General features: G+C 41.7%; 1 protein-coding gene across 1 annotated transcript in view; it reads right to left on the bottom strand.

The window, feature by feature from the left end:
• The window catches only part of KIF16B (kinesin family member 16B), a gene marked incomplete at its 5' end in the record, with an annotated part of 145,166 nt that extends 120,608 nt beyond the window's left edge, over positions 1-24,558 (bottom strand). The window contains 4 exons of the mRNA XM_084261636.1: positions 1,590-1,706; positions 6,927-7,040; positions 8,438-8,507; positions 24,512-24,558. Coding sequence (XP_084117762.1) covers positions 1,590-1,706; positions 6,927-7,040; positions 8,438-8,507; positions 24,512-24,558 — 348 coding nt within the window. The remainder of the gene's footprint in view (positions 1-1,589; positions 1,707-6,926; positions 7,041-8,437; positions 8,508-24,511) is intronic.
• Between the last annotated feature and the right edge of the window lie 2,150 nt (positions 24,559-26,708).

The following is a 26,708-nucleotide window of genomic DNA, read 5'->3' as shown; positions in this document are numbered from 1 at the left end:
CATATTATTGCCTTCCCTTCTGCAGCAGCCTTTCAGGTCTTGGAAGACTTTTGTTCCTCCACAGTCTTCCTTTCTCCACATATGCAAGTCTGACATTCCTGATGGATCATATTTTATAGATCTCTGATCATTTCAGTATCTCTGCTCAAGACTTACTCTTACTGCTCCACATATTTCTCAAAACGATTGCTGCACACAGTATTGCAGGAGAAGCCTTCCAGAGACAAGAACAGCAGATATTGAAACCAAAATGAGAAGAGAATTCATACTTTCTATGGAGAAGTAAGGAAAAAAGAAAATTTATTTCCAATTCAAGGTTTCTTATAGCTCTGTAGTCTCTCTGACAGGGCCATCAATTTTCAAGCATTTAACTTGGCAGATGAGTATATTTTATGCATGCTCTGTACAAAGCCAGAGTAAAATATTTATGTATCATGGCAAGAGGATTAGGCCTTTATTATTGAATAGTGTCAAACAGACTTCAGCACCTATTCGTTTGCAAAATGTCTTGATGATTACAGCCATTACATATAGTGAGGCAGTCTCATAAAAATGTCACTTATATAAAATTCTGAAATAGAAATCCACATCTAGGTCTTAAGATCTTTTCTGGTTACAAAAGTCTATTCTGCTTACCATGGTGAAGTTAAATATAAAGCTATTTATTCTGTGACAACTGAAAGAAAAAGATTTACAGCTAATTTACTCTCCTAAGCAGAGGGGTGATGCGGCCAATCTTACTAGATTTCAAGAGAGCGATCTATCTAAGGGAATACAAGTAGCAATATTCTCCTTTTCAATTTTGCTAGGAGAAGACTTGCTGCCTTTCCCTCCCACCCCCCCCAAAGATTAAAAGAGAATGAAACCTGTAGAGGTTGTCTTGCAAAGAGGCTTCATCAGTCAACCCTTTTAAACTGTTTCAATCCCAAGAGTTCAGTGGGTTCTTTCTGTCTTTGGGCAGTCATGGAAGCAATTGTGAGAAACTACTCTGGTCCTTCACTCACTAACTGCCAACTACCCCTCCTGCCATGCCTTCCTCTTCCAGAGTCTTCTCTGCAGTGCTCAGCAGAACATAATCCTTACAACCAAAGGTACTCTATCATCTCATAATGGTTTGCTGAAACTTTCATTCAATGACTCTCACCCTCACTTTCTCATCCTCACTTGACAGCCTTCTCTATACAGGGCATTGAGAACCCGTTTTGATTTTCTGACCCTTCAAAAGAGGCCTAAAACACAGATTTCTTCAGGAGGAGCTGTTCATTTGTGTTCTCAATATCAGTATCCTCTTTTTTGTCTCAAGTTGGGCATAGAAAAATCAAAGGTAACATTTGAGCTGTTTGGTTTTGTTACTTTTAGTCCAGCATAAGAGTATCACTTAAAAACACCTCTTTCAACTGTAAACATCTACCTATAAAAGAAACAGCTGCTAAAAACTCAGATTCCTACTAGCAGGTATGATACATGGAGGGTGAGCAGCATAAAGACAGGAACAGCAATAACAATCCCACAACGACATGCTTTTGCAATAGGATAATTCCAATGCATTCCTGCAGAATAAACACATGCACGTGCAAAACACAACATACCGTATTCCCCATCATGGTGTAGGACTTCCCAGATCCAGTCTGTCCATATGCAAAAACACAAGCATTATAACCTTCAAAAGCAGATTTAAGCACTTCTGTCCCAAGATTTTTGAAAACCTAAGAACAAAGAAAGGTTTTTAAGGTAACAGAAGCTTGGGGAAAAGAATTGTCATCAGTCCAGCATAGCAAATTTTTAAACAATGAACTACCACAATATAAGCTACTGGCATCAGTATTTACTACAGGACAGGAAATTAGTACTTCAAATAAACACTCAATTTTATTACTGGATTTAATTTACAGCACCACAACAGTGTATTTTCTAGTTATTTTTCTGTCAGAAATCTACTTGACATGGAGTACAAAAAATAGCTCAAATTTCTTCCAGCTAGTCTGAGATACTTCGTTCACTTTTCCTTACTGTTAGTATCTATGCCAAAGGTCCATGTTCTGCAAACACCCAGCCAGTCCTCAAAAGAAAACATATCAGAGATCCCATCAGTTTCTTGGTCTGTGGTTTTGGAGGGTTTTGGTTGGTTGGTTTTTGTTTTTGCTGTAAGCAAAGCTAAGAAAAAGGCCCATTATTTTGTCAACATTTCCTCCCTGACTGGCTTTTACATGCCATTATATTTTAGGCTGGCAAACACGGGACATGTTTTCTGTATGTTAAGTGACCTTCTTCCATCAGCCAGCCCCTTCTCTTTTGCCCTCAACCTTACAAACTAGTAATGATCCCTCCTCCACACCCTGTAAAATGGGAGTCTGTTCTCACCTACTAACTTCAGCTATCATTGGATGCCTTCACCAACTTTGTCTCTAATAGTGGCTCCAGCATTCCTCCCAGATCCCTGACCCTTCATTATTATTATTACCCTTCATTTCCATCCATACTCCCACTGAGCAAGGCGTAACACTTGGTGCAGCATTTCTCTCAACAGAAACATTAACATGGATCTCTCAACCCTGACATGATTTTCAAACACCTCATGGATGCTTCACATAATTCGGCAACTAGTCTGCAGTATACATGGTTTAAATTAACCAAGGTGTACAAGTCATTATACACACAGTGTAATTACACTACTCCTCCCTCAGAGGAGTGTTAGGTAATTTCTTTAATCATTAATGCTCAGTTGCAAACATGCCTTTGGAACACTTACCTTGACCTTCCCTCAAGCACATGAGTTAGCACTGTAATCTGTTACACTTCCCAAAGAGCAAGAGTATAAAGATCAGACATAGCACAATTTCCCTTTCACTTCTCACTTAAAAAGGAGCACCTTAGTTGATTTCTCCCTCATGAGTTATTTTTTCCCCTCCTCTTTTCCCTTTCCCTATGCCCAAGTTCTTTCCTCACCATCTGGCCCCAGTGTTTCTGCACCACTAGTTCGACTGCATTTTCCTGTTGAAAAATGTGTGTGTACCATGCAAGTGATGTGAGGTGGTACATAGGACACTTACAGTTGGTGGTGTCTCCACACAGAGACTTTACACATCAATTCGAACAAATGGCATCGTTATGATGGGGCTTTGTCAGAGATAACTGACTTGGACACTGGTTTATCACAAAAGGGCAGTAAACTCATCAAAATTCTATTTGTTTCTCTTCCATGAGTACAAGCTAAGTAGCTGGATGGCACATTGCCACTTCCACTCTAATTTTTTAATATTAAAGCATATTTTATATCTACAAGCCATATTAATGGTGCATGTAGAATTAAACAAGCTTCCATTTATTATTTCCTGCCTTTGAAACAGAGAAATATAACAAGCATTAATAAAGCACACTAGGCAACCACATTACCAACAATCAAGAACAATTTTATTCCATGGCAAGATGACTGTGAATGGAAGACGTCCTTTCCCTACATCACTGGTACAGTAAACTGGCAATCCTGCAGCAAGTTGATAAGAGCTTAACTACAAAGTCTTCCAATTAAATAAGAAATGAATACCACAAGCAAAATAATAGCTTGTGCAGCATTTATTTAGAAATTGCACTCCTGTGGTTTGAAAACTCCTTTTGTTTTCAATGTGCTGCACACGCTGTAATTAAAGCAACACTTGACATGGGGACAACAGCATTTTTGTGGCTGAGCATTCTTGCCAGTAAGGGTGAAGGAGGCAGTCTGGGGTCATGGAAAATGCTGTAAGAGCAAAATATTGACCATAGACATCTAAGCCATGTTTAGGATTTATTGCTAACATACTATTACTATGAACCATAAAACTCAGGGGTTTTTTTCAAAACTCATTGCTCAAGGCTGCTGCAGCGATCCCTATATGGGCATTTTAATTTTGTCTATCAGCTCCAGACATGGGCAAGTCATACAGCTTTTAACACAACCTGATCTGCCTTAAAACTGAGCCAAAATTACATCAATAAGGAAAACCTCAAAATAAGGAAAACTTATCACTTCTACATGGAAATTCAATATCAACACAGGGTAAAACTTGGATAGCCATTTACATTAATTCAAGCTTCCTTTACAAATGGCTGTTTTAACAAGAATTAACTTTGCTATTTCACTACACATTCAGATCCTGGAGAAAGCGTGTTGCTGTTACCGTGCAGGTTAACAACACTCTCTTCTTGGGGTTCTTCTAATGAGGTCCTGTCTAACATAACTTGCCAGAATTACTGAAAGTTGGGTAAAGAAACAGCTACCTACAGGATCCAAGAATTAAATATCCATAGACTTAAGACACAATCGGTGCTCAAGAACTTATATAACTATTTTTATAGGACATTGGACAGACCTTTCCACATAGACATTGGTATTTCATTGGTAGTGTTTTACAGGGATATACTCATCTTTATCAGGAAGAACCGCGAATATGGAGATCAGTTATTACTGGGAGTTACAGGCATTTTCATGAAACTAAATAGTATTAATCTGAGACCCCAATCTATTTCTATGAGCAAACTCAAGGCAATCATTCGTTGTGTCTGCAGAACCACAACCAAAAATCTCAAGCGTGTTAGAAGTGGAGCACAGAAAAACCACAGAACGGTCTGGGCTGGAAGGGACCCCAAGGATCAGAGAATTCCAACCCCCCTGCCACAGGCAGGGACACCAACCTCCAGGCCTGGATCTACACAAGGCTGCCCAGGGCCCCATCCAACCTATCCTTGAACACCCCCTCCAGGGATGGGGCATCCACCACCTCTCTGGGCAGCCTGTTCCAGCACCTCATCACTCTCTCTGTAAAGATCTTTCCCCTAATATCTAATCTAAACCTTCCCTCCTTTAGCTTCAATCCATTCCCCTTTGTCCTGCCATTGTCTGCCCTTTTAAAAAGTTGATTCCCCTCCTGTTTCTCTGCTCCCTTCAGGGACTGGAAGGCTGCAATGAGGTCCCCCTGCAGCCTTCTCTTCTCCAGGCTGAGCTAGCCCAGCTCCCTCAGCCTCTCTTCATAGCGGAGGTGCTCCAGCCCTCTGATAATCTTTGTGGCTCCTCTGAACCCTCTCCAACAGTTCCACATCTTTCTTGTATTGGGGGCCCCATATCTGGGCACAGGACTCGCTAGGACAGAGTACAGAGGGACAAACACCTCCCTGTCCCTGCTGCCCATCCCTCTTCTGATGGAGCCCAGGACACCAATGGCCTTCTGAGCTGCAAGAGCACACTGATCAAAGCTGCAGGAATGAAAATGAATAACTAACTCTCTGCATGGTCAACTTAAAGCATTGGCTGAAGTTCTAGTAAAAGACATATGGCCTGAACAACCTGCTTTAAAACATCTACCAGAAACTTGGACTGCAATCACTGCGCTCAAACACTGCTTGAATTTGCCACAGTGGTAAAGTAATTAGGATATTTCTGTATCAACATGCAAATAAATGTATACCACTTGATATTTCAGAGAATATAACTAAAACTGTCACTTTAAAGAACATCATCAAGAAACAACAATCCAGGCAGTCTGAAGTATAAACTTGATCAAATGTTTGGATTAAAAACTAAGTCAGTGAAATAAAGAAACTTTGAGAAAAAAAAGAGGACCTACCGTTTAGACCGATGGTTAAATAGAAATTTCAACTATAAATTCCCTATCAAACAATTATAATCACTGTATATCACAGCAGAGCTTATCCTTCTCAAACATTTACAACTGGCTTCAACATGGTAAAGCTTGTTCTTCTCAGAAATATTTAAAATTGGCTTCAACTTATCGTTTCATATTGTGAGTTTTCATTCTGAGGCTTTTTAGGATTAGCCATACCAGCAACCCAGATTCTGGGGATACAGAATGGATGAGGTACATGCCAAAAAGGTATGTATCCAACTGACTAAAGAGTATATTCAGCAAACTGTTGCATTATTTTAAGGGAGAATCAATACCCTCAGTTTACAGCATCCCAAATTTCACAGAAGCAAACCAGAAAATAGCAAATCACAAAAAACTTGAATTTTATTTAAATTTATTTGAGAATGTAGACTAACAAAGAGGTTCGATGTTCCCATGAAATGTGAGGCCAGGGAGGACCTATTTGTTTATCTAAATAATACCTATAGCTCTGAGCTTGATTTCCTGTGCTAAGTATGCAGGAAGAAAGGCAGTTTTGTCCTCCCCTAAGCTGAACATTCAAGGGAGGAGAAAGAAGAATATTCTTCAACATGTACTTTTGGACAAAAAAACCCTCACTTCAATCAGAAAAGAAGAACGTTTCTAAGTGAATTAAAGATATATGCTTGTTTCTCAAAAGTGATTTGTGTTTCAAAAAAGTTTTTCAAAACCAAATTTATTGTTCTGAGAAGTTTTCTAACTTGACCTTACAGGACAAATCAGGCAAGAGAACTAGAAAGAAGGTGTCCAGCCTGCTGTACTAGCACCTAACAATGCTAATGAGTATAAAATAAATAAAAAAAAAAAAATTAAAATTAAAGTTCTCAGATACCTTGGGAATTTCTAAATTACACAAGAAGCACTTTCAATGAAGAGAAGCTTCAAAGACTGATTTCAAGCCAAAGAAAAAAAAAAAAAATCATAGAATCTCCTGAGCTGGAAGGGACCTATAAAGTTCATCATGTCCAACTCCTGGCTCCACACAGGGCCAGCCACGTCAGAGCATGGGACTGAGTGCACCATCCATATGCTTCTTGAACTCAGCCAAGCCTGGTGCTGTGACCACGTCCCTGGGGAGCCTGTTCCAGTGCCTGATCACCCTCTCAGTAAAGACCTTCTTCCTAATATCCAACCTAAACCTCCTCTGTCACAGCTTCATAGCATTCCCTCAGGAATCAGTTATTAACATCAACAATTAATAAATCAATTCACATTAATATATCAAGTATTAAAATAAATAAATAAATTAACATAAATAAATCCTACCATTTCTTGACAAACAAAGCTAGGACTTTTACTGTCTGCTGAGAAATAGGAAAAATCGTAGGTAAATGTCTTAGTTCTTTCTCGTCCTGTGTCTCCAGTACCACCCTCTGGTACCTATTTAAAAAGAAAAAAAAATATAATACATCCTGATGAGTAATTAAAAATATTTTACACTAAATAATCAGAATACAAATTTAATTTAAGGCTATACACATTCAGAAATTTATAGTGACAGGTTTGCCTATTATCCCAACATCAGTGAAAAATTAGCAACAGATACATCCTTCATCAAGGGCAGTCACATTACAAAACTGCCCAGCAAGAGTTATTTGGATTTTACTTTACTGCTCCTAACACTTCAGTATATTTTCTCCACAATACTTCAGCTCAGCTGAAACAGTTCTGTATATAAAATTCAGAATGTAACAAGGGACGATCTTACATAATTAACAGAAGCCAGAGAGACCTTTGGACTGTGAGCAGAATTTCATCATGGAGTCCTAACTAACATGGTGTGACATCCCCGCTGCTTAAGGCTATCATCATGCTGAAGATATGCCAGTTAGCACTATGCTTCAGCAATATTCACTGCAGTCTGACTCAGCCTAAACAAACTATATGCTGAAATTCCTTTACAACTATTTGTCGTTGGAAACCATCTTGCAAAAACCATTTTGCTGTGTGTGATCTCTCTTGATGAGAGAAATATTAAAATACAGTAGGAAAAAAAATCAAAGCAAGTGATAGGTATTTTGGGTTAACTTCATTTTCATGGGAATTGCTGAAGGTACTTCTACAGATGAAGGAAAAGTTAAACAGCTACCAGGCATGTACCTCTCTTCTATCGTTGGCTCCATTCCTTCCAGCTGAGTAATCACAGAATCGCAGGGGTTGAAAGGGACCTCCAAAGATCATCGGGTCCAACCCCCCCTGCCAAAGCAGATTCCCTAGACAGGTCACACAGGGAGGCATCCAGACAGGTCTTGAATATCTCCAGAGAAGGAGACTCCACACAGCCCTGGGCAGCCTGTCCCAGGGCTCTGTCACCCTCACTGTGAAAAAGTTCTTCCCCATATTGGTGGGGAACTTCCTGTGCTCCAACTTGAGGCCATTGCCCCTTGTCCTGTCCCCACAGACCACTGAGAAGAGGCTGGCCATTTCCCCCTGTGTCCCACACAGTCTTCTCAGTGTCCCCTCTCAGTCTTCTTTTCTCAAGGTAGCCCCAGATCACTCAGCCTTTGCCCACAGGGGAGATGCTCCAGGCCTTTAATCATCTTCGTAGCCTCCACTGGACTCTTTCCAAGAGATCCCTGTCTTTTTTTATACCAGGGAGCCCAGAACTGGATACAGAAAATCATGCTGGAGTAAATTCACAGATTAACCCATTTCCCCCAAAGAATTACTTCAACACTGTATTTTAAAAAAATAAGGGTGTTTTCCACAGTGCAGTGAGCACCAGTATTCTGGCAGCTATTCAGACAGTGCTTCCTTTTTTAGTTGTGTTTACTCACCTTTAAGTTTGTGATTGTTGTTTTATTTTTATCCATTGAAATAATAAACTTCGCATTAAGGTCTTTCTCTCTGAAAGAAATAAAAGACTTGAGTAAGTTAAATAAAATATATCTCAATAATCCACAGATATTTCTACTCAGTAGATTGCTTGCCACAGTCAAATATCAAGTGAATTACATTTTATTTCATTTTTAATTGTTGTGATCAACGTTTGTATCTTGCTATGGAATATTGTTGAAGGACTTGAGCTTGCCTCCAAATCCCTGCTCTGTTTCTAGATGAAGCAGCCTGTGGAAACCTGTTTCAGAAGTTTGACTTGGCAAGTCAATTTAGTGGTCTATTCCTAATTCCCTTGATCCAAAACCCAGTGAAGTCAATTATGTTGCTCTCAGGAAGTGGGAAACAGAACACGACAAGATAACCCCCAGCCTCTTACCACCATCCTAGTAGCAATGGTGCCCATTTACCTAAAAGGCTTAAGTAACAGGGACTAAACAGCTAAGCCCCAAAACCTCAGATTTTAAAACTCTCTTAGAAATGAGGTACCCAAGATATTTTTTGAGCTGTGAGGCATCATGGAAGTGTAGGAGCGAAGCTCTGCTACCAAGGGAGTGCCGCACAGGTTTGTTGTTTCCCAGAACACAACAATTCCAGGAACACAAAAAGTTCAGTGCCACAGCAGTGTTTTCATGCAGCCATATCCATTTCCCATCAGTTGTTCCTGACTGTTTTCAAAATTATCATAAAAAATCATCAGCTTAGTGTCCAAAACCATCATGCACCAATCTGCTTGCTAGAGATGGGTTTTCATTATAGTTAGTCATAAGACTAACACAGGCTGTTCTTGAATGACAACCTCAAGCATAACATCTCCTGCATTATTAAAAACACCCACATGGAAAGAAAAAAAGTCAGAAGAGGAAGACTGCTAGACACACACCATACAAAACGTCACTCCCCAAATGCTAACAGACACGCCTGCTCCAAAACCATCTGCTGAGTCACCTGACAAGCTGGTGCACCCAACTGGTGCAAAGGAAAAGCAGGGGGCTTTAAATCAATCAAGTGCTGCTTCACCATATTGCACTCTATCTCAGCAGTTACTGAATATCTACTTGTACCAACCAAAAATGAAGAAGAAATAAAAATCCTTCCTAGTAACAGGAGACCCAAGTTCAGGATTTTTAGTGTGACATTTTCTCCCTTGTGATGCACTGGATCACCCTCAGCTGACTGTGCAGCTACCCTCTATTTGCATTCAGTTTTCCAGTAGATGTTCTAAAGAAAACAAAATGCATTTAAAAATCTACATTAATGAATAAAGATTAGGCAAATAAAAGTGCTTATTTAAATATCAACACATTAAGTTATTTTCTAATTTAATAAAATATATAATTGTAATAATTACAGCATTAATTATACAACTGAATTTAGATCTACCACAGAAAAACATCCGAGGCATGCCTTCAGAGATGCCTTTTAGTCATTTTCATGTCATCCTTAGCAGCTTTTACACTCAAGAGACTGAAATACTCGAACACAGCTATAGATAATAAACTGGGAAATGGAGATGTAGCTTCCAATGGTATTTTTTAGTAGGAAATAGATTTTGACATCACAGTAATGTAGCCTGTGGATGGCTACCATTCATCCTGCTTCACTAATAGTCTCTATTTTCCCACTGAAGGTGTAGTAAGTAATGTGGCCCAACTAAATGGTCTATCTCACAACGAAAATTTGTTTCATACATAACTTGTAACCTGGTTCCTCTAGGAAGTTTGGAAGGACTCTAGGCAAGAAGGAGTTTGGAAGGTCTCAGGGAGGGGAGAGAAGTTTGGGCTATAATTACTGCTTTTTTGTCTGGACTTCTTAGTGCTTGAGGTATATGAGGAGAAATAACAAAATATGTTGATGCTTTCTTTCCCAGACTTAGCCAGCTCTGAACATTACAAAACCTAAAGCTATCCAATAATGGAGAACTGATACAAAAAGTTTAAAGTTTAACACCTGTATATGAGCTACACCAGATTCTGAGATGCCCACAGACATTAAATCCTGTGATAACACTGAAAACAGTATTACTAAACATTATTAAAGAATGAGGTTTTCAAAGAGGGAAAAAAAAGCAAGAACAAAAGCTTTGTAAAGCACTAGCCAATAAACTCAATATTGCATTTTTTGTGGGGAATAGATAGGAGAACCTGAAACAGGAACACTATGATCAGAATCAGTAAGTCAGCCTAAGAAGAGTGAAAAGACTTAACAGGAAGCAAACGCTAAAGCTTCATTTTAACATGAGACAGCTGAGTGTACTTTATTGTACACATAAAGAGTTTGAGAGGATCCCATAAAAACAACTGCCTGCATGATGCCAGTTACTTCCAGGCACTCATTTAATGCAGTTCAGCAGGGGCTGAGACCCTTCCAGAGAGTTTCATTTCAAGTCCCACCTCAATCACAGCTTCAGGCTGTAAACAGCTGTACTGCAGTGCTGGGTAACCTTCCCAGAACATTCAGGTCTGGGACAACCCTACTATGACCAGTTGTTCCTCTGACACCCATAGAAACCACTCCCCCTACCCCAGCCCCAGAGACAAGTTCCAGCCACTACAAAGACTCTGCCCCTACAAATTCCACACATCCCCTCATCACAAAGCAACGTATAGGCCTGGCTGCCAAAACTAGCTCACAAGCCTTTGATGATTTAAGAAAGCCTGTTTCCCCCCAGGCTGTATGTGCTCACACAGCCCTGTTCAGGGCAAGCCTCCAGGCTGTTCTCCTGCTGTTTCATAGACCACGTGGAGTTCCAGAGTCACAAGGGAAGGAAGCTTATAACCCCTGATCCTTAACCAAACAGTGCTGAAGCAGGCAAGTTTCGTGACACTGACATGAGGAAATACAACAGCCTAGTGCTGTTATTAACCCTCTACTCTTGCTAAATTCAGTCAGTCATCTAGTAATTAATGGCAAGGAGGAGTAAGAGAGGGGGAAAAAAAGGGGGGGGGGATAAATCTGAAACCCCCTCAAATCATCCTGGCATTTCAACATGAACAATCTCAATAGTAATACCAAGATATGCTTAAAAGAACTAGTATACTCATTTTGTAATGGGATAGCTTGATAAATGCCTTACTTGGGCAAAATGTTCATAATTTCTCTTCTTTGCATGGGACGTGGATTGTGAAGATCGGCCCCAAACTGGGGTTGATTCAGCTGCCATATCAAAACACAACAGCTCTGTGAAGAAGCTCCAATGCAGGTATCTCTATGTCAGGTTTCTTTCTCTCCCCCCATCCCCCCTTACATTCCCTTCTTATTTTCAGGGCAAAAACTAGAGCAGTTTTTACACCTCCATGGGCATCCAGCCAAAAATCATACTACAGGCAGCATCTCCAGATTTCAAGGCGGCTTTCAATAACCCCTGTTCATTATGTCACCGCCCTGATCCTCCACAAGACTTTCTGAAGATCCTCGACAGGGAAAAGAGCATGGTAAAGCACTGTTACCCCAAATGTAAGTAAACAGGGAAAGCTTTAGAAAAATCTCCATTACAGACATGCAAAATGTATTTGGTCTTCTTTAGGTTCCTTCCTTTACAGTCTTCAACAAACATTAATAAAAAGTCATTGTTTAAATAATCTGTTCTGCATTATTCCGACACTAGAGCATTTATTATAGCTTATCTCACTATGTAATCATGATAACATGCTTTCCATGAAATTGACACTATGCAAACCAGTTGCATGTATCCATCAGACATGACTCCTAAAAGAGAACAGAGAGAACAAAACGTGTTTCCTCCAGGGGGGCGGAGGGGATGAAGACAGAATGATACAGGACCAAAAAGGGCAGGCCAGATTGTACAATCAGCTTTCCCAAATAGTGTTTCAAAAGATCCCTTCAGCAAACCTCCAAGGCTGTGTGGGCAAGGACACAGACAATACCACAACTGCCTGCAGAGCATCTCTGAGTCAAAATGGAAAGACAGTCTGTAAAATATACTCTTGGAAATTCACTTAACTGTAGCCATCTAATGGAACATCTATTGCCAAAGGATTCTACTGAAGAGCACGGGTGTGATTTTGTTTTTCAACTACTCAAAAACACAGACTGAGCACTTCTAAAAGCAACTCAATCCTGCTCAATGGCTTTTCTTTTCAGCAAAGTGCCTGCTACTTCTCATATTCACATTTTAGGCACACTGTTACAGACGTCCTATTTTATCACTATGCAGGTGTATTTCTGGGGTCACACAGCAAAAGCAGGAGGGTTGCTTAATGACCAGAGGAACTGAAGTTGGATTTAACTGGGGAAAAAAAAAAAAAGCACTAAGTGCATCACAGAAAGGACTTGGCTTTTTCTTGTAGCTCAGTAACATACATTTGCCCCAAAATCCTGTTGAATTACAGGAACCTTTGAGCAGCTCTTGAAAGGGGAATATTCAATTCAATGTATGTTTTAAAAAGTCAAATAAAACCCCTCCTATATGACAAATTCTTCATTACTTTCTGCAACTTTCTCTTTCCCATCAAGATTTTTTTGTTTAGGTTTGTAATTTTTGTTTTAACTTCTTCAATGCTTACAAAATTGTTTTTGTAGAAAGCATTTTTTACAAAATATGATTCCATTATTGGGTGCAGTAAAACCAAACCATGTAGTCTGTGTATAAAGCACTTTTTTCCCATAAACTTCACTAACAAGTAGTTTCAATATAATGTTGGCTGAGACCTAAACTCAGAAAAAGTTAAGCAATCTGATTTCATCACAAGATTTTGGGAATCCACTGGCTGGAGTCACCAGTAATCCATGATTATATAAAAATCACAGCCGGCTCCACAGCAGGGCAACAGCCCAGCATATCCTGAGCTCAAAGTGACCCCATGCTGTTGACCGATACGGCTACAAACCCACAGTTAAATGGATGAAGCCATGTTTACACAAAGATAGTCTAAAAGTTAACAACTACACGTTGTAAGCCAAGCAGCACAACTGCAATCAGATGCCTTTCAGACTCAGTCTGAGGGGAGGCTCCTAGGTGGATCTTTTGAGAGCTGGTAAGGGCTGCAGTCTCCCCCTCATTCTGGAGAGCTCTGCAGGCTCTTTTTAGCTTCCTATTTTCTCTGAACAGCACATCTTCATTACCTTTGAGGCCTCTACAGAGCTGTCAAATCTGTCTGCCCAACAGATTCAAAAGCTGCTGGGTGAGAGCAGACTAGCTGATAGGCTGTGCATTCTCTCAAGTTTCCACCCAAGGAAACAGCAGAACCAATTCCTGGGGACTGAAGTTAAAATAAATTGTTTTCTATGGATACGAATGCAATCGTGTCTCAGGAAAAGAAAGAAACTCTGCACATACCTGACACTTTAAAAGAGAGTTTTGTTGTAAAACACACTTCCTCTGGGCATAAGGGGTTCTGATCGATGTAATCTTAGTAATTAGCTAGTGCAGAGTTGTAACAAGATCCATGTTCCCTTTTGTGATACCAGCATTGGCAACCTTTGCAAATAGCTCCATGAGAAAGTTCTGCTGCTCTCCGAACTTTCCTCACAGAGCAGCTGAAACCAGAATAATAAACTCAGTGACAGAGAACACAGAAACTGGGAAAATCTTGGACACCTCATGAAGCAGAAATATTCCCTTAGTTTATACACTGGTACACACACATCTGTTCTTGTACAAAGGACACTAGATTAAATGCCTCTCACCACAATAAGTTTTACCAACAATACTGCAAGGCAGTAGTAGTTTCATCTACAGCAGTAATACTTGAAAAGTAGGTGTACAGGTATCCTTGTGCTGTCTTATGTCAAATGACATCTAGCTTTTGGGGGGAAACTGTGCACACTGGTGGTAAACACCAACAGACTGGGCACTATATTAAATCCTATACCAGCCCTACTTTTTCTATTTGAATTTTTAGTATTATTGGTTGATTTTACCTCCCAACAACTCTGGTCAGGCTTAGTAAGCAGTCAAATAATCAAATTTTTAAATTATCAGCAACCACTAGTTTAAAAAAAAGTGTATCCTCATACGCCATGGTCAATGATTGCAGAATAATCTGAATAATATTTAAACTTCAAGTAGCAGATTACCTTGACAGCAATTTTTCTGCTTCATCAGACCAGGCTCAGTAGCGGTCTTACTAGTAGGAACTAGTCCCAAATAGCAAAGTTTTAAGCATGTGAATCTCCTCTTACACATTTCTCACGTCAGCTTTTAAGGAATTATAGTAAATGCCCATCTTTGGCAGAAGCAACAGAAAATATAAGCTCAGACACAACCCAGCTGATATGAATGACATTCTGGAATTCTATTTTAACTATTGAGATACTATGAAATTTCTCTAGGACTCTTGGATTTTCGTCCATATTATATTTTGCTTTTAATATCTCATTGCTACTCATTTGTTACTTTACTCCTGCCATTGCAAGTCACAAAGACTCTACCAATTTAACCTCGACAGCAAATCACAGTTCAAAGAAATCAGATTGCTCCCCTGCAGTGCCCTTGCCTTTTAATGCAGAGGATACCCTAGTTAGAAATTTATTTTTAAAATTGTGCTCAATCTCACAGATCTTTTAGCCCCTCAAGCAAGGCTGCTGTTCTGCCACTCTTTTCCTGTTCTGCACCACATTCAAGCAATCTGGACTGAACAACAAATTACTTCAGATATCTAAGTACAAGTATCTTTCAAACATATAAGCATACAGAAAAATGATGGGGGTACTCCAGGCTTCTGCTTTGTATTTACAATGTAATCTCTCCGGAGAAGAGTCATCATAAAGCCAGTATTTGAAGTGTCTGAGTCTTCAACAATAACTTAAACCCATCAGCAATTAAGATGCCAAGTGCCATGTACCCCCCTCTTTCTGTTAGATAATGCTAAAAAACCTCTCTAAATAAATAACCCCGGCTTTGTATTCACAGGTGCAGCTAAAGAGAGGTCTTTGTTCTTCAAATCAGTCAGCTGTTCTTACCAACAATACCTGCCTTTCAGATACTCAGACTTCTAAGAGTCTTCAAGTCCAAGAGCTCAATTAGGTTCAAACAGCTGAGTGCTAATCCCATTTGAAAGAAACAAACTGGTCTTAATTTCAAATAAACAAAGCCTGAGAAACCAACAGGCTCACCTTTCCCTCGCTTCATTTCATCAGGGAAGCTACAATACAGAGAGAGGCTCATTGCTTTTCTCTCTGCTGGCCTCATGGAGCTCTCAACAAAAAGCAGAGCTTGGGAGTATTCTAGTGATATAACACACACAGGTAAACTGGTACTGCATTTCAAAACACTGAAATAAATTAACTAGGAAACACCTTTCTAAAACTAGGTTTTCAAGTTCAAAACGCTTAAGATTGTAAAGTTTTGGGGATTAGAATGAAGGCCAGTTTAAGTTGCCCCACATGTGCCCACGCTACCACTGTGCTCTGGCCCCAACAGCACTGGAAGGTCTTTGTTATTCCACTCTAGGGATGGGGGACAAACAAAACAAGGTAGTGATTGTAACAAAACCCACAGGCTTGAAAAACTTTTGAAATATTTGCATTAAAGCACTAAAAAGGGCAGAAAAATCAGCAAACATAAGCAGAGGCTGTATGTGGGCTTTCCACTCCCTGATCATACAAGACCAACTGCCAGTTCCAGCCATTAACACTTCAGTTAATGGGAACACAATACTTCACTGAAACTCCTAGAGTTCCTTCTGACATGGTCAGGTCTTGTTCTGCTTTGCTGACCACGAACAAGGATAAAAGTTCTGCACTTAGGACCCTCCTGATACACCTTGCTTGACACATGAAAAAGGCAAGATCCCATTTTAAACAGTGCATGGTCTCATTTAATCTCTCTCCTGTGTATAAAACTGTGCAAAACCCACTGCAGAGGAGCTCAGAGGTAGAACAGCAAGCACAGGAGCTACTCAGATCACCCAGGTCTAGCTTCACCTTTCCATTCAAGCAAGATCACTTCCTGCAATGACTTTCTTCAAAGGAATTAGTTCTTCCCAGCTGCCCAGGCTTTTGTTCCCCTTGGGAGACTCTTCCACAACCTGCACTATCTCATTAGCAATAATTCTTCGACACTGTTTAACCTGATCTGTTATTAGCTTAATTCCATTACTCCCAAGATATTATAAAGGAGCCATAGCTAAATATTTAATTCCTCTTTTCAACACCGAAGCCCTGCAAGTATTTGTAGATTTGCATCTCCTAATCTGTTCCCGTAGTCATAACACATTGAGTACACATTTAGCTCAGTATTTCTTGAATCAATGATTACCGTTACTTTTGTTGATCTTTTCCAACATAATTCAGGTAATGTGGTTCCAGAAGCAGGAATTTACAAGATATTGACCTGAGGGCTCACCAGGGGAAGTATCAGCCACAGCTTCAGTGTTTGGCTCTACAATGTATTTGCAAACCAGAACTGCACTGTGATCATAGCACACAGCTAAATAAAAATGTATCACTTCCAAGCAGATAAACTTCAAAGTATAACCACAGAGGGAAAGGGCACAGAAAGGAGAGGAAACAAGCCACCAATGTTCAAAGACCGTGTACTTTTGGACAGGTGAGAAACTCTATAAAAAAAAAAAAAAACCCACCAGAGAGTGCTGGCATTCTCTACTCCTAAGCTTCAGCTTGCTTTAGCACTGATGACATCTTTTACTGTGGAAAAGCCTAAGGACAGTCCAACAAGTTTTTCTGGAATATCCTGACTTGTGGCATCCAAATTCCCAGCCAAATATCATCCTTGGTGTTGGCTTCTCTGTTTGGCTTTAACTGCTCGTTTCAGGAAATGCCATAGACTCATGGAACCCATCCTTACGGCAGCAGCCCCGCACTGCATTCTACCACCCCTTAGGAAACACACAGCACAGACCATTCCAGATTGCAGCTTTTCAGGAGAGCAGCAGTTCTGCTTCACATCTGCAATGTTCTTCAGTTACTGGGTAAAAATCTGCCAAAAAAACCCTTTAAAAATTAAAACTCAAAACTCAACCATCTTCTGTGTTACTATATTGATTATAAGACTTCCATCACCTCTTATTTATTCTTTCCACTGACAATCATGACTTGTCTGTAAGCCCACTGTGTTCTATTTTTATTTTCTAGTCCCTACAAGTTTGAGTCAACGCTTTGCTGTGGGCAAGCAGTCTTTTCTACTTCATTTGCTTCAACAGCAAGTTCTCCAGGCCTTTTCCAATGTTCAAATATTCTGCTTGCAGCCTTATAACACGGCTTACTCCATCCCTTTCTCAAACATACGATTCCCACAGTTACCATTTAAATGAACCTCAAAGCACACAACACCTACATTTCCTAGCTAACACTACCAGCTCAATTGCATCTGCATCCCAGACCTGCAGATGGCAATAACAACAACCATAAAACACCACCAGAGAGACTTTCATTATATTTGAGGGCATTTTTTTTACATAATTACAAATGTTTGTGTCACAACTTATAATTGGCACCCGTGCTCAAAGAACACACATTCGATGCACTGCAGCAAAGCCCTCCTTAGCACTGGTCAGGTACCATCAAAACCACAGACCAACAGTCCCTTCAGAACAGAGACCTGTTCGTCATTGCTACCTCTCATTTCATCTCTCAAAAGCCCCACATATCAAACCACCAGACACAATCACTCCATTTCACCTGTAGGGACACGTGAATCAGACACTGTGCTGCTTTCTGACAACTGCACAAGGACTAGATTATTGTGCTCTCGTGTCTGGAAGCCTCATTGTGTGGAGTTGTCAAGGCCAAATGAATGAAGCAGAGCACTGCTCTCAGCCCCACTTGAGAACCTAGCCACACCCTCTGGGTAGCCTCAAACCATCGCCAAATCATAACCCATCTGTTAAGCACATCTTATCATAGAATCACAGAATGTTTGGGTTGGAAGGGACCCCAAAGCCCATCTAGTTCCAACCTCTGCCACAGGCAGAGACAACCTCCACAAGCCCAGCTTGCCCAATTCAACCTGGCCTTGAACACTGCCAGGGAGGGGGCAGCCATAGCTTCTCTGAGCAACCTGCACCAATGTCTCACAACCCCCACAGTGAAGACTTTTCTCCTTATATCTAATCTAAATGTACCCTCTTGCAGCTTAAAAATATTACCCCTTGGCCTATCACTCCATGCACTTATAAACAGTCCCTCTTCAGCCTTCTTGTAGGCAACTTTAGTTACTGGAAGGCTGCTATAATGTCTCCCCAGAGCCTTCTGCTGAACGAGCCCAGCTCTCTCAGCCCATCTACACAGAAATGCTGCAGCCCTCTCATAATTTTTGTGGTCCTTCTCTGGGGTCTCTCCAACAGATAGATCCCTGTCCTTCTTATGCTGGGTGCCCCAGAGCTAACACAGTACTACTCCAGGTGAGGTCTCTCACAAGACCAGAGTAGAAGGGCAGAATCACCTCCCTCAACCTGCTGGCCATCTTCACTCAGGTTAGTTAAAAGGCAGTGATTATTAAGGAGATACAACCCCTCTGGTCCTTCCTGTACTAAGGGACCTGTCCTGAGGAGGTGAGCACGACCCCGTCGAGGAATAAAAATTCTTACTACTCTTGCTTTTCTTGAAGAGGTGAGAGATAATAAATAGAAAATAAAACCATTTCTTCATGTACCTTACAAAACCAAACAGACTACTGATTCTGGACTCTTAGTATCAACATTGCATGATCCAAGAACTCAGAGCCTACACCTTTATACACTGGTCCAACATTAACAACCCAAGTACTGTGCTGATGAAGATCTATACAGATCTTATTTCCAGGGAAATAAGTGTATCTACTATAAACACTTTTCCAGAAGTAATCTCCTAGAGGTTATTACATGGGTTCAAGGTGTTGGACATAAAATATGGCAAGGTAAAAAAAAAAAAAAGTCACACACCAGTTAGTTTATCTTGCTCACCCAGCATCTAAGCAGATTTTTATTGGACTCAGACTCACCTATAAACAAAGTAGGAGGCAAGAGAAGTACACTCATCCCAGACACATCACAGCCTCACCCACCCTTACAGATCTGTCAACTTCTTCTTACAGCAAAGAAGTTGTACATGACTACAAATCAAGTCACAAGCATCATTTTTAAAACAGAAGAGTTAATGTAAGAAATAGTAAATTCAGCTTGCTTATCCTCACTGGTAGCATAGTCCAGAAAGTGACAGCACTGCAACATACTGCCATGCTTACCCTCTTAGTTATGCGTCTGCTGTCACTCTGGGCACCTCTTAAGAGCCACAACCAACAATCAGTGCCCAAAACCAGATGCAGCAAAAATTTCACCACGTACTTCAGAGACAAAAATGATATTTAACTATGGGTGCTCTTGCCTGTAATTACTCCATCTTTTCTCACTCTACCTGCGTTATACTGATGTTACACGTATTTTTGTCAAAACACTCCTTTCTAAATCCATGAAAGAGAAAAATATGCACAGTAACCATATTTTAGACACAGCATATCATCATGAGTCACTGATTTGTCCCCTTCCTCCCTGCACTGGAAATCTGTAATATAGTCTTCACCTATTTCTTTTGCTCCTCTTCTCAAGTCTAAAAAGCATGGATAGTTAATGATAACTTTCATGCTCTCAGTAAGCTCCTCCTTGAATCACTTGTAAACATTCAGAAAGGAAATTAAGATTTCAGCTGGCTCTTCATTATTTACTGATTTATTTCTTTTTGCTGCTACAAAAACATGCTAGTCACATGTTCCCTGTAATGAAATAGCTTCTTTAATACCTCTGCCCCTTGCATCACTATACTAATTTGAGCCATTGAAAACGCTGCTGTTGATATTAAGGCTTGGATTGTGCAAACAGTTATTTTTAAAGACGCTATAACGTTGGTTCTAAACCGCCCAAGGTAATCCCAACTCCAGCTCTGCACACAGAGGAGTTACTTAAGACTTACAAGCATAACTGAGAGGTACAATAATGTAAAACCAAGAGGGCCAGCTTTACATCTGATGAATAATCATGTGGAATGTGTATGTGGATTAAAGTATTGGCATGGCTTTTAATTCAGACAAATCCCAGTGACACAAAAGCCTTCCCTAAATAATAAAAGATATTTTTTCTGTGCCCCCACTATCAAACATGAAAGCTTTCTGTCTTCTTGCAGTAATTGTGAATGGCGGTATAACCATGCAGAGCACTACGGCCACCCACACACATTTCTGCCATCCCCATCAGTCACTTCTCTTTGGCAAGTAAACCTGAAAAGCACGTGCATGCAGGGTTAAAATTAATCATTTCAGTATTAACTCAAACTGCAATTTCTGTTTCACTACATTGGGAATAAGAACAGAGCTGTGGGAAGGTCTACACAGCTCATTTAAATAAACTTTTAAAGGCACAGACAGCACTGGATGAGCCCAGGGAAGAAAAACTTACTGTGGCACAAAGCCACATTCTGATGTCAGCTGCATCTTCTGCAGGCAAGGACAGCATAGGACCCTCATTTACTTTGTTCAACAGATGAAAAAGGATAAAAATCAGGAAAAGTTTGTCTTCCTCTATTGCTGTGAATTAAAAGCCAAACAGAACAGAGCTGTGAGGTGTAAGAAATCAAGGGTCACAAGAATTAAGTGATAGTATCTGAAAGAATCAAGTTGCTGTTTCCTTTATGAAACATCAAAACTTTTTGTCTGCTCTAGCATAATTCTGATGTTTTTAATTAGCTGACAAAAGAATATAAAAGTGGGTTTCCTGCACAGTACCTGGATTCTAGTTTTCATGGAGAGAAAACATGACATAAAATGGAAATCAGAAAAGATTCCCCCCTCATTCTTCTTACAAGACTCTGAACAGATGTACACAAAGCAGCATATATACTTGAATTGTGCTAATGCAGAGCATCATACAGAACAGAGAGCCAGAATTACATTACACTTAACAGGATCCCAAATACCTTGCACTGTGCAGGAGACAGTTACTAGTAACCAGCAACTTCAAGTCATCTGTTCAGTATCTGAACAGAAAAGTGCTTCAAAACTGATTACACTTCTCTGTAATTCCATTATTTTGCCAAGGAAATGGCTGTTCTGAGGAACAACAGGATTGTGATGAGAAAACACATTTTGTGGGGCCTGATACAGGATTGTCCAGTCAAGTCCTCCAAATTACACGACAACAAATGAATGCTTCTAGCGTCTGCTTGGGGAAATGAACCTTAGAAATAATGGTGACCAAAACTATTAACTTGCCAGACCAAAATACATCAACCACCCCAGCTCACCTCCCTGCAGATTTCTACCTGATGAAGGAAACCTAGGCTTCTGCCACCTGGCAGGGTTTTAGCCACTTTACAGAAACAGTAAGATACAAGCAGAGACCCAAAGGCTGTCACTACAATTCATTTTATTGAATTAAGGGAACCAAAGGAGAGATGGAGACTTGCCAACTAACTGAACTTTCTAAGCTGACACTCACAACAGCTTTCAAAGCAGGAACCATAAAGCCATTAGACATAGCTTTTATAACGTTATCCTGAGATACAATCAAAAGCCTCCAATGTAACCTCTGTGTAAGACAATTTGGGACGTTAACTACTTTAAGAAGAACGGTCAAGGGCTTTGACAACAGCACTGAAATGAACAAATTCCTTCCAGGTCAAGTCAGAGAATGAAATAAATCACAGCAGAAGGGGGAGAAAAAACCACAATACCTAAAAGTTTGCCATCTATGTAGTGAAACAGCAAGTAATCCCTAAACAACCACCTCCTCCCTATCACATGATTCATTGCAAGATCCATGTTCATGACTTATTACACAATTAGCACTGCTATGACACCACACAGTGCAACTGCTCCATAATGCAGGAGTCCTACCAATAACCATTCATTAAGTCTGTCTTCTCTAATTAAAAATGACTCATGAAATAAACTGCATTATATGATTAAGCTTCAAACAAACCAAAGCAAATTTAGACACGCACACGAAATTAAATCTAACTCTATACAGGATCATGTTGAATATTTTTAAAGTAAGTGCCGTTGAAAGGCAAGTTCCTTTGGAGAAGAAAGGTCCTTCCTTCACAAAACACTGCAGCAACTCATGTAGGGGGAGACAGCACAGCTGAGAAAAGGCATGTACAAGGGAAAGCAATGCAAGAAAAACACAATTACTGCTTACGGCGTATGGTTCACCATAGCTTCACTACTGCAAAAGGAAACACTCCAAGGCTTAGGATCTTGGTTTTACAATATACAACACACAGGGCCAGCACTGACTGAAGGAGGAGCAACACCGACCCCAGCACCACTCTCCAGATGCAGTACTGGGTACCACAGAAACCGTGCCGCTGATAAATCAAGTTAAAGAAGCAATGTCCAGCCTGACACACCAAGTAAACAACCCGACAACGTTTATAAACACCAGGCACCATCCCATAAACAGCAAGGTTTTAGCAAACTGAACTGGAAGGTTCTTCACAGTTCATTTATTTCCATAGTTAGATACTCACTAGGTTTCAGACTAAGTCCATTCACAGCCTACTCACTGCCACTCAGTACATGGTGTCAAAGCAGGTGCTGATCACACCAGGCCTGCACCTGCCCTGCTCTTGAGCTCCTTCTTCTCTGTCATATCACAGTTTTCATCCCTTTCTAGGCAGCTCTGATCTAGTCCCATCCAAGTTATCCTCCCGTGCGTATTCTAGAAACAAGGTCCAGAGTCACTGCCTGTAACATTCTTTTGCCACAACAGTTGTGATGTTCTACTCATGCTTCATCAGTTGGCATTTCCACTGTCTATCACAATTACCAGCCCTTTTCTCTTCTGCCATACGCTTTCCACTTCTCAGCCTCTTCCGTCTCTTAGCAGATGACATTTCTAGTCTGCCAACAAAACTCTGTGCTACTGAAACACTACGAACAAGTCTTATCAATAATTTAAAGACTTATGCCACCAGTTGCCAGAGATTCTCAAAGGAAAAGTGTATGTATATAGAATAACTTTTAAAATATGTAAGAATTGTAAGGGGGAGAGGGAGAGCAGGAGGGTGTGACAAGATTATTCACCAACCCTGACCTCTAACCACATGGCTCCATGAAACTTCCCAAAGTACTAGAAAACAACCTGCAATACTTCCCCTTCCAACTTTTGTAAGCTTTGTTTTTCTCCCACTGAAAATGACAAGATGCTGACTAACTTTGACAACTTGGAACATTATTCTTTTTTTTTTTTAAAACCTGAATGAGATTAAGTGAAAGGAACAGTGGGACCCTGATTGGTTGCTTGTGCTTTTAAAGGGCTAGATCATTCCAGAGCAAAGGAATAAGCACCACCAGTAGATTCTGATCTTTTTCTACACGTGGTTCTTAAATTATCCTTAAAAGTTAACTCTCTCGTGTGCGTTGTGCGCTTGTGTCTCCAAAGAAAACAGAGTTTCTTCCCCAGACACACGTGGTGAAGTGTCAATTCAGCAACAGGGGCCAACTGCCTTTTATACTTGGAGCTTAAGCAGCCTTTCCCATAACGGCTCCTCCACAAAAGCCAGCGTTACAAATTAACTAAGCAAAAATCCCCTTCAAGTAGGCAGAAGAGCTGGCAGTCTCTCGGTGAAGCAGCTTGCTTTCATGCTCCAGAAGCCAGCTGTCAGCCCCTCGGCAGGGCCTTGCCCTCGGTACTGCGCTATCGTCAGCAGAGCAACCTTCCCCGTCGTTCCGGGGGGATCAGACCAACCGACCCTCAAGCCCGCCGAAAGCTCTGTCTGTCCTGAACCGCTGCCGTTCAGCCCGATCGAACTTTCCGGGAAAGGCCCCGCGCCTTCCAGGACAGCAAGGGAGCCGCTCCCCAGGCGGCCGGGGAGGAGAAGCACTCGCAGGGGCTGCTCCCGCCCCACGGAGCAGCTCGGCCGAGGGCTGAGAAACCCCTCGAGTCCCAGGCAGGACTCCCCCTAAACCCCGCACAGGTGGGACACCGAGTTCCACCGCAGTCAGTCAGTCAGTCCCGGCGTGAGCTCCGCGGCCGGCGGCGCGCAGGGGCTGCAGCCCTGCGCCGCGGAGCTCTTCGGGAGCGCGGAGAGTCGGGGCGACCCCACCGCCGAGCCGCACTCACCTGCGGTTCATGGGCCGCACTCGCACGGCCACCTTCACCGAAGCCATAGCTCATCCCCGCCGGGCCGCTCGGGCCCGCACCTGCTCCAGCCGCCGGCGGCCTGGCCCTCGCCGCTGACCCGCGCCCCACCCGCCGGGGCCGAGCGCAGGCCGCCCCCCGGCCTAGGCCATGTCGCTATGGCACCCCCACCAGCAGCTATGGGGGCAGCGGAGGGACAAACAACGTCGTAGAGCGTTACCCCCCCTCCTCCCTGCCAGTCGTGCGGCCCCGCCCTCAGCCGTGACAGGGGAAGAAGAGGAGGAGGAGGAAGATCGGGGGGGGCGGAGCTTGGGGAGGAGGTGTACCGGAGCGACAGTCACCGTGGGTGGGTAGGGACTTCTCCACAGGAGCGTCCCCGAGCTAGGTCTATAGGCAGAGTGCTATACATGGATGGAGGGATGTGGGGGGTGTGCAGGGGGGCTGTATATGCTTATACCTACATAGATACACACGATAAATGCACACATACCCCTATTAGTATCAACTTCCCCATTATATATAAGGAGATATAGAGAGAGGGTTGTGGGTAGGTCATCTATCTATACACACATCTATGTATATATCACTATATCCACCCCATATCTATCTCTCCCTATAGATATGCACAGACCCCTGTATATATATATACACACCCCATACATATATACACCTATATATACCTGTATATGGGGGTATAGAAATGTCTACATACATATATATGTATTTACATTGTGCATCTACATATATATCCTTATCAAATATATATTAAGGTGTAGTGTATGTATGGTGGAGAGCCATGCCCCCCATCTACATCTGTAGACACCCAGCTTGGGCATCACTGTAGAATGATGACCTTATCACCACCTACAGACCTTATCACTGCCTACAATGACCTTATCACCACCTACAACTACCTGAAGGGAGGGTGTAGAGAGGTGGGCAATGGTCTCTTCAGCCAGGTGACAGGTGATAGGACAAGGGGAAATGGCACTGAGCTGTGCCAGGGCAGGGCCAGATTAGATGTTAGGAAAAAATCCTTCATTGAAAGAGTTGTCAGTGCCTGGAACAGGCTGCCCAGGGAGGGGGTTGAGTCACCATCCCTGGGTGTGTTTAAGACTGGTAGATGAGGTGTTTAGGGATATGGTTTAGCATAGGACAGGAATTGTTGGATGTGATGATCTCATGGGTCTTTTCCAACCTTGTGATTCTGTGATTCTGTGAATGTCCAGGATAGCCCAGGGGCTTCATCTTGTATGGGGAGCTAGAGACCATGCACCAAACCTACATCTGAGCTGGCAGCAGGGCTGCCGTGGGAAACACCACCACCTTCACCACCATAAGAAAAGCAGCCAGAACCTGAGGTGGGACCCCTTAATGCCAGGCTTAAGTAATGAAAAACCCCAACAAGGCCTTGTACATGGCTTCACTGCTAGTGGGGAGGGGAGCAGTCAGTTGCAGCAGGACATCTGGCTTCTATGGAATAACTGTTAAGAAGGGTAAATAATATTATCATAAACAATAAATATTTTTGTTTGTTTGGAGATGTCAGTGACTGGAAACTGCACCCAGGGTGAAGACACCACTTAGAACACTGTACAGAGCTGCACTCAAGTCATTAAGACGATACAGGCTTGACAAGCAGGAAAAAAAGAAAAAAAAAAAACAAAAACCTGCTGCCAAGACACAGAAGAGGATCTCAGACCCAAATACCTTGTCTTCAGCTGTGGCTCCTACTGGCACCTCACTGGCAGTCTCCAAAAAGGGGAAGGAATAAGAGAGGAGAGGTGACATCATGGAGATGAATGAGATGACCTGGGGAAAGGAGAGCAGAGAAAGGAAAATGAGACACCCCATGTTAACAGCCCAGAGGTGAAGGGAAAGCACTGAAAGCATCAGAGAAACACAGCCAGGGTGGAAGAGATGTGGAGGAAACCTGACTGCTGCAGGGGGTCAAAGGGGAGGGAGTAAAAGCCCAGCAGACAAGGAAGCACAGCTGAAAACCAGGGCAAAGAAATGCCACAGGGTAGAGAAAGGAGACAGAAAAGTGATGTCCCTGGCAGTGCATCACATCAACTGAGAGATGAGGTGACATCTGAAGAGAGAGGTCAGGTCCAAGAGGTAGTTTTACAGCAAAAGAGAAACTATTTTCTGTTCAATTTGCTCAAGAAAAAGAGGAGGG

Source organism: Gallinula chloropus (assembly GCF_964237585.1).
Source record: "Gallinula chloropus genome assembly, chromosome: 3".
Taxonomy (NCBI): Eukaryota; Metazoa; Chordata; class Aves; order Gruiformes; family Rallidae; genus Gallinula; species Gallinula chloropus.
This window is presented reverse-complemented; position numbering and strand designations above follow the sequence as displayed.